General features: G+C 50.4%; 1 protein-coding gene across 2 annotated transcripts in view; it reads left to right on the top strand.

Annotated features, from left to right (window-relative positions):
- UBE3C (ubiquitin protein ligase E3C) overlaps window positions 1-13364 on the top strand; it is a 112482-nt gene that overhangs the window by 65266 nt on the left and 33852 nt on the right. For both annotated transcript variants that reach the window (XM_082692926.1, XM_082692927.1), the window contains exon 18: window positions 2332-2579. In XM_082692926.1, the coding sequence (XP_082549052.1) occupies window positions 2332-2579 (248 nt within the window). The remainder of the gene's footprint in view (window positions 1-2331; window positions 2580-13364) is intronic.

Raw genomic sequence — 13364 nt, 5'->3', positions numbered from 1 at the left:
CATAAAAGCCTGTGCTTTGTAGGCAGTAAACCTGTCTTTAAATTATAGCCCTGTACAGCGTTAGCTGTGTCTTTACATACATAACTCGACCTTCCTTGTACTTGGTTTTCTCACTGCAGAATGAGGATAATTCTTTTTTTTTTTTCCCCTCAAGTTATTGTTTAAATTCTCATTTGTTAGCGAACAGTGCAGTGCTGGTGTCTGCAGTGGGCTTCAGGGCTTCGTCGCTTCTGGGCGACACCCAGTGCTCCTCCCAACAGAAGCCCTCCTTAATGCCTGCACCCTTTTAGCCCATCCGGGATGGGGATAATTCTTAACCCAGCAGGTTGTTGAAGGACTTGAAGTAATGTGTGTGAAATTCTAACGTCAGTTCTAGCTCGGGGTGAGTAGTGGGTGGTCGTTATTCCTTACAAAGGACAAAAGCAGGCCGTCGGCAGATGGCTCCGGTCGGCCTGCCTCCCCTACTCCCGAGCGAGGTGCCGGCGTGAGCGCCGAACTCGCCGGGCACGGCTTCTGCCAGCTCCTTAGAGCATGAAGTCTGTGCTGCCAGGCATGGTGGGGAGATACCCGTCCGGTAAATCGGCGTGGCCCGGTCTGAGCCACGTTCTAGAATAGTCACAGCTGGCTTCCGGGACTTCAGGAGTACTAACACTCGCCCACTGCCGTGTTCAGGCAGACCCGGGGCCAGCTGCTCTGCACCCCTGCCCCTCTGGCCCGCGGCCCCCGCCTCTGCCCCTCCCCGCCTACTGAGACGCAGAGCGCCCACGGGCCGGGAGGTGGGGGGACAGGGATGAGGACGCGAGGGTTACTTTCTGAAACCTGCAGCTTGACTAAGCCTGCTCAGTGCAGACCACCTGCTTTGGACTCTGGCAGAACACCTTCCCTTCCGTCGGCTTGTGTTTGGGGTCTGCGTCCTGAGGCTCTTGTGGCGCATTGTAGGCGAGTCCAGCAGTCCTGTCCTCTGGAGGGCCTGGCTGGACGTTCTCTTAGACACCAGCCGTGATTAAGCAGCTTCACAAATTTGTTTTGTTTTTCTTTGTGACACACTGTAACTGAACAGACTTACACGCTTCTCAGCCCAATGACACTATTCGGTGAAAATGTGGACTCAGGGCTCTGACTCCTGCTCCGTGCACCTCTTTCAGAGACTCTGTACTGTTAGCCTTTATTCGTTTGTCTTTTGACTTCCTCGGTAATAATTTCTGTTCCCCTAGTATTTTTCTTTTTCTTTTATTAACATAGGATGTATTATTTGTTTTAGGGGTACAGGTCTATGGTTCATCAGCCTTACACAACAGCCAGCACTCCCCACAACACACACCCTCCCCGGTGTCCATCACCCAGCCCCCCACCTCCCACCCCCTTCACTCCAGCAATGCTCAGTTTGTTTCCTGAGACTAAGAGTCTCCTCTGGTTTGTCTCCCTCTCTGGTTTCGTCTTGTTTCATTTTTCCCTCCCTTCCTATGATCCTCTGTCTTTTTTCTCAAATTCCTCTTATCAGAGAGATCATATAATTGTTTTTCTCTGATTGACTTACTTCGCTTAGCATGATAACCTCCAGTTCCATCCACATCATCGCAAATGGCAAGGTTTCGGGGTGGGGGGGTTGATGACTGCGTAGTATTCCATTGTGTATATATACCGCGTTGTCTTTATGTGTTCGTCTGTCGATGGGCATCTCGGCCCTTCCCGCAGTTTGGCCATAGTGGATGTTGCTGCTGTGAACACGGGGGTGCACGTGCCCCTCCGGATCCCTGCATCTGTGTCTCTGTCCCTCGTACTCTTATGTGCTTAATCCCCTCTGCCCTCCGCATATTGTAGACTATTTTAGATCGCGTCATAGCCTTTAGACTGTGAGGGATAACTTAATCCCGTCCTGGGCACTCGGTTTCTCCTCATCTGCATGCGTAATCCATGAACGTCTTCTCTCTCTCCCATTGTCGGCTTTGGGGACATACAGGTCCAGCGGGCCCATCATCTGTGTGTGTGTGTTTTAAGATTTTATTTATTTATTTGACAGACAGAGATCACTAGCAGGCAGAGAGGCAGGCAGAGAGTGGGGGGTAAGCAGGCTTCCTGTTGAACAGAGAGCCTGATGTGGGACTTGATCCCAGGGCCCTGAGAACATGACCTGAGCTGAAGGCAGAGGCTTAACCCACTGAGCCCCCCAGGTGCCCCATCATCTGTTTTATTTTGTGTTTGGAGTCCTGCACTAATACATCTTTAACATTGTTGCTCCTTTTCCCAAAACCCCCCACAGTACCAGCTTATTTTATTGCCTTCTTTTAAAATCCTTTCTCTCCCCACCCCGTTATCCGCTCGTTTTTACAGAACCTGATTTGAAAAAGCGGATCCGTGTGCACTTACTGAACGCCCATGGCCTGGACGAAGCCGGCATTGACGGTGGCGGTATTTTCAGAGAGTTTCTGAATGAACTGCTCAAGTCAGGCTTTAACCCCAACCAGGGCTTCTTCAAGACCACTAATGAAGGGCTCCTGTACCCCAGCCCGGCCGCTCGGATGCTCGTGGGAGACTCGTTTGCGAGACACTACTACTTCCTGGGCCGGATGCTTGGAAAGGTAAGGGAGCTTTGTGTGCAAACGGACCTTGGACCGCCGGATGCAGAAGCTTTTCCTTTCTGTGTGGTTGCTGTCTGCTTCGTTGAAGGTTTTTGCTCAGGATTGCCGACCTTATCCTGGTGAACCCTGAGCAGTGTTCTTTCACATAATAACTCAACGTTTCCTCGTTACACGTTGCACACACAGGAGTCACACGCATAAATCACTTGTATGGCACAGAAAACCTGGGGAACGTGTAACATAAAATCCTGTCTGTCGAAGTCTCTGGATATCTGTCTCTTGCCATCAGTGTGCCCCCTGGAAGTACTGTGAGTCTCCCCATCGCTCTTGTGGATAGCGTTCAAGGGGTCCTCTGAAGGCTCTGTGAGCTTGCGGAGTGCTGCACGCGAGGTAGAAGCGCCCCGGTGCCGCGCGCGGGCCGAGCGTTGTGTGTGCTGTTCGCAGACTCCGGGAGAATGGCCATTAAGGATGAGGTGACAGAAGTGCCCTGATAACCAGAATGCTGCACCCCTGCCGACCCACACACACAGTTCTCCCTCTCCTGTAAATGAGGGGAAACGATTTGTGAGCGGTGTAGCCTCGTGGAAGCGAGCCGTTTCCGGGTGAGACAGTGATAAACCCGGGCAGCCTGCTACAGGCCTTCGGGGGGACATACCACCACCACAGACCGGGCAGCTTAGGGGACACAGACATCTGCTTCTCCATGGTCAGGGTGCCCTGCGTCCCGTTTGCTGGGGCCCTTGTCCTGGTTCATCCCCAGGACAGCCTTCTCTCCGGGGTCGCTTTGATGAGGACACCAGCCTCGTTCCCGAGGGCTGCACCCTCCTGACCTAACCACCTCCCAAAGGTCCCACCTCCTAATGCTGCCCTGAGGTTAGGACAGTAGCTTGTGAACGTTGTGGGACGCAAACACCCCCCCCCCCCCGTAGCATTGCCTGTGGGTGCCTGGTAGGAGCTGCAGGCCTGGGTACCCCATCTAAATCAGGCCCAGCCGACTGCTTCGCTGGGCGTCACATGCAATCCAAAGACGGAATTTGTTTTTTTTATTTTCTTTTTCATTGATTACTGACCTTTCTAAGTGGGGTAGTGTTTATATGCAAGGTTGTATTTCCGGGATACTTTGTTTCATTTTGTTGCAGTCTTTGTACTTACATAGATGCCAGGTGGACCGCTGCTGACCCCAGCAGCACGCGGCTGACAGACATCCCGGTAAAATCAGTAATTGAGACTTGGGTCTGGACTGCTCTAAATGAGGTAGGCTATTTTCCTGGGATATGGAAAGTCGGTTCTCGATTTTTTTTTGAACGAATGATTCATGGCACTCACCGTAACTCTGGTGACAGGGAAAATGTGATATGTCTGGGGCAGCGGGCAAGGACCTCCGGGGTCAGACACTTGCGCATGAGCAGCCACTCTGGTGGCAGTGACACAGGTTTGCCCCAAACCCACTGTCTGACCCAGAAGCCCACTGTATATCCCGAGAACTGAGGCAAAGGCTGGGGAGAGCGCAGTGCTTGGGCCCCAAGGGCCCGCTGCTGGCCCACCTCACTGGAAGGACGCAGCCCCTTTCTGTCCTCCCCACCAGCCATGCTGGCTCCTTACGGGGCTTCGGCCAGCCGCCAGCTTGAGTTCAGAAGATGTCTTCCTTGTTTGTTTGCATTATGGGGGTCTGTCTCACAGCGTAGGATAAAGATGGAACCTATCTGGTCTGTAAAGGGTCACAACATATAATAAGATCATTATTACATAAAATGTACATTACCCAAGAATCATTGGTGTGTTGTTACAGATAGATAAATGTTTTCCATGGTATTTGGGGGAAGTTCGTTAGCATCTTTGGATAGTCTGGGAATGCATTTTGCTTCCCCTCTTGAAGAGTGGGATAGTGCCGCACACTCAGTATTTACTGTCCGCAGTGTCCGCGTTTTGAGGGACAGATTGGATTATGACACTAGAATTGACATCAGTGGGCTTCTGCAGATTGACAGGTATGACTAGAGGTGACGCGCTGGGACGGAGGGCGGCCAGCTGCAGCCTCTGGCCAACTCCACCCACCTCGTTTTCGTAGCTAGAAGGAGATCATTAGAATCCCAGTAGGCGTCATTTACAGCGCGCGCTTGCTCTCCTGCCATGGCAGCTGAACAAGCCCAAAGAAAGCATGTGCTCTTGGGCCGTTTCCAGGACGGTTTGCTGACCCTGCTGGAGGGCCAAGCCGACAGACAAATGACAAAGAGCCATGGTGGGATCTTTGGTCTCCATCCGGGGGGGTCATGGAAAATCATTGTTTGAGCAAATGACTGAGACTTACTACATGTGTAAGGGGACAGCATGGGGCAGATGGGTTTCAGAGGGGGAGACTCAGAATTAAGGGTCTGGGACTGTGCCTGGGTCCTCAGCAGTGCTGGCCTTGCTCATAGCAACGTGACGCTTTGAGGTCAGGGAGGGCTGAAAAGTGACCACGGGACCGGTCCGCAGGGCTTTATGTCCCTGGTGCTTTTTCTTAGCACCACTGTATTGAAATATGATCCACACTCCTGCAGTTGGCCTGCCGGGAGCGCGGGGTTCAGCGGCTGGCTCGGTCCATGGAGCGTGCAGCCCTTGATCTTGGGGCTGTGAGTTCGAGCCCACCGTGGGCGTAGCGATCACTTGAGTGGATGGCAAATGAATGATTTTCAGGTGTGCGATTCAGGAGTCTCCATGTGTTCAGAGTGGTGCAGCCATCACCGCTGTCAGACTCGGAGCATTCCTCTCCTGTGTCTGCTAACACTCGTCCTTTCCCTCCCCAGTCCGTAGGCCAACGATAACTACCCTTAGTCTCCGCCGTGTCCCGTTCTGGGCGTTACGTGAAATGGCACCTCACATACGTGGCCCATAGGGACTGGCTTCCTTCACCTGGAGTCGTGTTTCTAAGGATCGTTAGAGGCGTAGCCTGTGCGAACGCTTCGCTCCTGGTAGTGCCAAGTCTCGGTCCCTCCTGTGACAGCCACGTCCGATGTCCGCTCGTCAGCTCATGGGCAGGGGTTGTCCTTGGCGATGTTCGTGGCCACATGGTTTGATGAAATGAGCTTGCTGTGCGGTGAGGAAGAGGGAAGGTAGAAGAATAGTAAAGGGCGTCAGTGGCCTTTTCCGAAGGCTTCACTTTGGAGGGAAGGGGAGCCAGCACAGTGAGAACACGGTCCAGGAACGTGTGGGTGGGTTGGTTTTCAAAGCTGGGGCGGCTCGGTGCAGGTGAGCTGTCGGGGGGAGGAGAGGGGCGAGGAGCGGCCTAGCGGCCAGCCGGACACTGCGCGGGGCCGCGCTCCAGGAGAGCTGTCCACGGGGCACGGTGGGACCGGCCGGCGCTGGCTCGGGGAAACCCGTTCACTGCGCAGTTCTCCTCGGTTTGGACTGGAGCGGCCGCCTGGGGCTTGAGCAGCTCTGGAGCCGGGAGGGAGGGGTTGGCATCAGCGGTCCCGAGCAGGGAAGGTGGGCCCGGGGGCGGCGGTGTGTGTGGACCGCATGAGGAGGGAAGGTCAGAAGGTGAGCTCTAGCTGGCCCTGGAGCCCGGCTGAGGTCGTGGCCCTCGGCGCTTTGGCACCCACGGGACCGCGGGGAGTGGCCGTGTGGGTAGGAAGGTCAGAGAAGATGGTGTGTTGGAAGGGAAGAGCGTGTATCAAGGACAAGAGGTGAACAGTGACCACCTGCTAGGAGGTCGGGAGGGCGGGGCCGGAAGGACACAGTGGTGCCCCCTGCAGGGACATCCCGCCAGGGGGTAAATGGAGGACGTGCCGTGTGTGCCGACTCAGTGCCGACTCAGTACGTATGGATTGCGGTTAAGGAGTCTCTTGTTCTTCAGGAAATAAGAAATCAACGTTGCTACATTGTTTCCTATGAGAATTAATCAGAACTGTCCTCATTTGCAGCTGTAGAGTAAGTTCCTCGCAGATATGCAGCTGCGTTCCGTTCCCTGACCCTGGGAAACGGAACTGCCACTCTGCACCCTGGAGTCAGCCCATGTGAGAAGTGACTTAAAAACCAGTGCCTGGGGGCGCCTGGGTGGCTCAGTGGGTTAAAGCCTCTGCCTTCAGCTCGGGTCATAATCCCAGGGTCCTGGGATCGAGCCCCACATCGGGCTCTCTGCTCAGCGGGGAGCCTGCTTCCTCCTCTCTCTCTGCCTGCCTCTCTGCCTACTTGTGATCTCTGTCTGTCAAATAAATAAATAAAATCTTAAAAAAAAAAAAAAACATTGCCTGCAAAGCAGATTATGCTCTTGTGACTTTTTTAAAAAAATAAATGAATATACTGATAGATGCATCACAGCTTTTTTGAAATGATTCACATTCCATAAAATTCAGCCCTTCTTTTATTTTTTTAAAGATTTATTATTCATTTATTTGTCAGAGAGAGAGCGAGCACAGGCAGACAGAGAGGCAGGCAGAGGCAGAGGGAGAAGCAGGGTCCCCAACGATCAAGGAGCCCGACATGGGACTCGATCCCAGGATGCCAGGATCATGACCCTTAACCGACTGAGCCACCCAGGCATCCATCAGCCCTTTTTAAAATGTTATGTTCGTCAGCAGACGGTACATCATTAGATTTCGATGTAGAACTTGAGCCTTTTAGAGTGGGCCATTCCATGGTTTCTGACAGGTTCAGGGAGGTGTGCTGCCGTCGCCGCCGTGTACTTGGAGAACAGTGGCTGTGTTGTGAACAGGTGAGCTCTCGTGCACAAGCAGCCCCCCGCCAGGCTGCCCCCACCGGCCCTGGGCTCCCACTCATGTGCTGTCTATGCATCTGTCTGCTCTGGATGTTTCACAGAAGTGGGCTCCTGCAACACACGGCCGCTGGTGACTGGTTTCTTCACAGAATGTTTCCAAGGTTCCCGATGCCGTAGCCTGTGTCAGGACTTCTTCCTTCGAGCTGGCTGGTGCTCCGCTGTGTGGGTGGAAGACGTGTGGTTTACGCGCCCATCCGACAGGGGACATGCGGGTGCTCCCGCTTCGGCTGTTGGGAATCGTGCTGCTGTGAGCATTTGTGTCCCGGTCCTCCCTGACTTAGGACGGGGTGACATCCCGATAAAAACCCATCGTAAATTGAGGATATCAGATGTTGAGAATGCATGTCCCACACCTCCCCTCGCCAAGGTCACCGCAGAGCGTGGCCCACCTGAAGTGCGCCCAGAGCGCTCCCGCGAGCCCGCAGGTACGCAGTCAGGAAACACGAAGCCTGTGTGACAGTAGGGTGTCGAGTCGCTCCTGGACTGCACGGAACGCTGTCCTGAAAGGGACGGACGGGCGGGCGGTGGGGGCGCACCCAGTTCCCACCCTGCCGACCGTTGACCCTCGTGATCGCACGGCTGCTGGGAGCTGCGGCCACCGGCCGGCATCATCAGGGAGGGTCCGACTCGAAGCGCTAGCCCAGCAAGAGGTCCACGTCCTGAACTCACAGTGTCGCTTTCACATCATTTAAGGTTGAAAAGTCCCGAGAGAAACCATCATGAGCCGGGACCGTCTATGGAGTGTTTGTGTGCACAGATGTGTGCGTCTCTCTCAGGCGAGAGAACTCTGCGCCACGGACTGGGAGTGCTGAATCGGTGGTTCTGCCTGTCCGCAGCCCACTCTGGGCGTCAGCAGTGTGAGCGGGCTCCGGCTCCTCCACGCCATGGCGACACTTAACACTGTCTGCTTAATCTCTTTATTTTACTTACTTGACTTGTTTATTTTTGTGTTTTTATCAGAACCATCCTCGTGGGTGTGAAATCATATCTCATTGTGCTTTTGAGCTCCTGGAGGACTCGCGGTGCCGGGCATCTTTCTGTGGAGAAAGGTCCCCTTGAGTCGGTCCTCCGTGTCTTCAGCGGTGTGTCTTCTATTAAGTCCTTTATATGTCCACGTTTCGAGTCCCTTCTCATCCTCATGATGATTTGCAAGTATTTTCTCCCATTCTGTGGGGTGTCTCTTGCTTTCTTGACAGCGGCCTTTGAGCTCCAGAGTGTTTAATTTTAAGGACGTCTTAATGCATGTATTTTTCTTCTGTTGCCTGAGCTTCTGCAGACTTATCTAAGAAACCCTGGTTGCACGGTTCAACCCAGGGTCCTAAAATTACACCTGTGTGTATCATTCTGAGCCTGGTACTTTTATTTCTTATATTTAGGTCTTTAATCCATTTTGACTTAATTTTTTTATGGTATGATTTAGGATTTTATTTTTCAGTTTTAGGGCCCAGATAAGCTTCTCTCTTTCCAGTTACGTATCATTTTTCGTTAATTTTTGTAGATGGTGTGAGGTAGGGGTCCCACTTGGTGCTGCGTGTGTGGCTGTCCAGTCGTCCCAGCACCATTGGTTGGGGAAGACCAACCCAGTTCCCTTGTCAGGAGTCCGTTGACAATGAGTGTAAGGGTTTTTTCTGAACTTTCAGTTCTGTTTCAGTGATCTGTCCAGCCATGTGCCGGCATGGCACTGTGGTAATTACTGTACCTATGTCGTCAGTGCTGTGCCTGTGTTCATTAATGACAGATGGTAATGGAGCTCGGGATGGTGGAGGGGACCCAGGAGGTCCTCAGTGGAAAAGTCATACCCTTTCTTTTTATCTCCGAGGCCAGCGGTTAGCAGCCCAGTCACTGTTCATTTGTTCCGATTCCGAATGTTGCTACTTTAATAATACAGGTTCTCGGTGTTGTCAAGTTTAGAAATGGGCTCTGACTTAACCTCACCATTATGTACATATGTTTCTTTAGTCTCTCTTTATCATCAGAGACAAATTTCAGACATTGACCTGCTGTTAAATTCTTTAACATAACTGTCAAACAGACTATTTTCTACTTTAATTCATTCGAAGGTATAACCTGCCTCTCCCACCTGAAGCCGTGTGCTGGCTTTGGTATCCGTCTCTGTGAGATACCGTCTCTCTCTGGCAGTGGTCCCCGGGACCCAGCTTCAGCTCTCCCCGGACGATAATATTTTATAACCCATTTCATGAAAATCTTTGAAATGATATACTAGTTCTTTCTATTAAGGTGAGCCTGAGAATCTCCTAAATTAATAGTAATGAAATTAAATTTTAAAATAATAATGGTGAGCCTTTATTTTGCTAGACTAAACTGAGATACTCCCTAAATCTTTTAAGTATTTATTATTTATTTATTTAATTAATCTCTTACCCCCCCCCCCATGGGGCTGGAACTCTTGACCCCGAGATGAGTAGTGGCATGCTGCACTGACTGAGCTGGCCGGCTGCCCCCCAAGTACCCCCTGAATTTAGTGGTTCTCACAGTGTGGTTACGGACAATAGGGGAAGTGATTTTATTTGCATGAGTTAAATCTTACTAAAATTTGCTATTATTTTTTTTTTCCAAATGTACAAATTGTCCAATCTTGATTAACACAGAGACGAGATAATTAGATGGTCCTGGTTTGCTGAAGTTTTCTGCCCATTAGTTCTGTAAGTCTGGCGAGGATAAACTTTTTTTCCTGTTTATGGGCACGATGTTCCCAGGTGCAGACGCTGTGAGGAAGCGGTGTCCTTGCGGGGCCTGGAGCTCCAGAGCCGACAGCAGAGCACTCTTACTCCTCTCCTCTGCGTTATGCACCAGGCTCTAGGGAGAATTAGGGACCTACACCTTCCTCCCAGAAGTGAAGTTAGTGTAAATTGTATCTCAGTGATGCTCTTTAAAATAGTGAAGGTTAGGGGCGCCTGGGTGGCTCAGTGGGTTAGGCATCTGCCTTCAGCTTGGGTCATCTTCTCCGGGTCTTGGGATCGAGTCCGGCATCGGGCTCTCTGCTCAGCAGAGAGCCTGCTTCCACCTCTCTCTCTGCCTGCCTCTCTGCCTGCTTGTGATCTCTGTCAGTCAAATAAATAAATAAAATATTTTTTAAATAAATAATTAATTGATTAATAAAATGGTGACGGTTAGATAGAACCAGTAACGAAACTCTAGTTCTATGAGGATGGTAGACCATTTAGTTTTACGTATTTAAGATTTTACTTAGATAGTTTACTGTAAATTCCTAAGGGAATACTAGTTCCTAAAACATCTGATTATTATTTGATTACAAATGGTTAAACTTTGTACCAGCATGTTAAAAATTGTCCCTATCTAAGTGAGCCTAACGGTCTTTCCCTAATAGTGTGGTGTCTGCACGTTAAATCCTAGGGGAAGAAAATTGTGTATTGATTGATTATGATATTTATTGGGTCATAATGTATTTAAATTTTCTTTAATGCATATGTTAGTGATTGTTTACTGTGATGAAGTGCACAGAGGTCTGGAAGAGCAATCCTACATGGAAAGAATTACCTCATGTCACTGGTCACTTCTCAATTAGAAGTTCCATTAGCAGATGATTCCTGCTTCTGGTGTGGGTCGTGATTGCGTTTTATCGCCTGTAAATCAGGATTCAGACAGGGAATAAATAAACAGCTCAAGGATGTGGTAATGTCATCTTGAACTTTTTTTTTTACAGATAGAAGCACCTAGGTCCATTTAAGCCAATTAAGTTCAGGAATTTATTGAAGGAGCTCTTTTATCATATTTGAATTCTATTTGAAAATGGCTTTCCCCCCCTTGCTTCAGAATATTGATTTAATTGGAGCAGGATGCCTATAAATCAGATTATTTGATAATATCTTGGTCATGTATTTCCAATTTTTAATTAGAAGACCCTGAAACTTCCGTGTGGTTTATAATTTCGTGTTTCAGTAGCATACAGTGCACACGTAAAGTAGCAGAGAGTGTAACAGTGAACAGTTTATCCTGGCATTTTTGAGACCTGGGAAAATTTATTCTTGAATATCATTGGAGTCCTTTTGTAAAACGCTCATTGAATTTGCTGAGCCTTTAAAAGTGTAGATTGAAGTGAGTACTGGTGATTTAAGTTCCGCTGGTCTTAAATGGCAAAGCTTCTCTTTTATAATATCTTGTTTTGAACTCTCCGACTCATTAAGGGTCAGTGTAATTGAGCTTCTTCCTCTGATTGTCATCGGACTAAGTGCTCTTGTCTCTAAAGTTAATATATCTTTTCCCCTAGATTTTTTTAAACATAATATTCAGCAAATAGTTGATCATTCTGTGCTTAGCCCAAGCCTTCCAATCAATGTTGAGACTTTTTTTACTTTGATGTCAGCAAATTTCACAAACGAGTCTGGAGCTTTCCCTGCGTCTCCCCGTTCCCCACAGTGGATGGTTCATTATGAGTTTGCTCTCCTTGACCTTCAGCTTGTTTTGGAAGCAGAAAAATCAAAGACCATCATATCTTAAAAGTGGTCCCTTTGTTGGACTCCTGCCCCTTCTGAGGACCGGGCTGGCCCTCACGGCTGCTGACACCCACGGTCTCCAGTCTGCCCCTTCAGCAGCGAAGGGCTCCCCTCTCTGCACTCTCCCTCCCGTCCGCCAGGGCCGTGGCGTTCTGTCTACGTTCATTTTATTTCTTCAAAACTGAATGGGAAATAAAAACAAGTAAGTTAGATGTGTGGTAAAAATCACACATATGTTCCAGAATTCAGTTGATTCCACAACCTAAAATTATTGCTGTAGCTTTAGCCCCTCTGAGATACTTAGCAAAATTCTTTCTTCTCCTGAGTCAAGTATAGAGCCTGCTCACTGTTAAGCTGTCCCTTCTCATAAATTTGTTGCTGATTAAGTGCAGATCAGTATCATTATATTGAGGCCATTTTCCTTTCTCTAAGCCATGCTGAGTCGTCACCGTGAAAATTAGAAACACAGGGCCGCCTGAGGGGCTCAGTTGTTGGGCGTCTGCCTTCGGCTCGGGTCATGATCTCAGGGTCCTGGGATCAAGCCCCGCATGGGGCTCTCTGCTCGGCAGGGAGCCTGCTTCCTCCTCTCTCTCCGCCTGCCTCTCTGCCTGCTTGTGATCTCTGTCAAATAAATAAATAAATCTTAAAAAACAAACAAACAAACAAACAAAATTAGAAACCCGGGCTTGCTGGTCCTGCTTTAAAGTCTGCTGCTCATCTCTGGTCTTCATTTGTGCAGCAGGAACAGTAAAAAAACAAAAATAACGTAAAGCCCACGTCAGTCCGGCAGCGGCATCATTGTGGGGGGCACTGACGCAGGAGTGGCGGTAGGTTGAACCCGGGGTGGGCGGTGTTTGCCGGTGAGCTGGGTACAGGGGAGTCGAGGGCACAAGATGTGATCATGGCCGTGAACCTTTAAATCTGGGCTGTGGAGAGGAGGCTGGTCATGAGGACCTGAGGGCAGAAACAAGAAGGCGGCAAGACGAGGTGTGGTGTTGTGGTTAGCGGTGGGGGCCGCGTACACTGGGCAGGAAGGAGTCCGGGTGTGGGGTGTTTGAAACCAGATCGGGGAGGGACACTCAGGACAGGCCTGAAGACTGGGTGCCTGGGTGGGACGGAGGACAGCAGGGCAGAGAGACAGAAAGTCACAGGAGAGCGGATGGGAGGCGGCCACTGGGTCAAAGTCAGGGTCGGAGTGTGCAGGAGGCGGCCCTGAGTCAGGATCAAGGGCAGGGGCTGGCAGCCATGGGAGGGACGCAGGAGCCCAGCCGCTGAGAGTCAAAGCCAGGGACAGGGCGGCGGGCGTTGAGTCTACTTTTCTCCCTCGGCCTCTCCCCTGCGCACCTGCTCTCCCTCTCTCTGGTAAGTAAACAGATTTTTATTTATTTTTTAAGATTTTATTTATTTATTTGACAGAGAGAGAGTATAGGTGGGGGGAGTAGCAGCAGAGGGAGGAGAAGCAGGCTTCCCGCTGCTTCAATGTGGGGTTCAAGTCAGTCCCAGGACCCTGGGATCATGACCTGAGCCAAAGGCAGATGCCTAAACTACAAAGCC

The sequence above is a fragment of the Mustela nivalis genome (assembly GCF_964662115.1).
Source record: "Mustela nivalis genome assembly, chromosome: 12".
Classification (NCBI taxonomy): Eukaryota; Metazoa; Chordata; class Mammalia; order Carnivora; family Mustelidae; genus Mustela; species Mustela nivalis.
The sequence above is the reverse complement of the archived record's forward strand: the minus strand, read 5'-3'. Positions and strand labels throughout refer to the sequence as shown.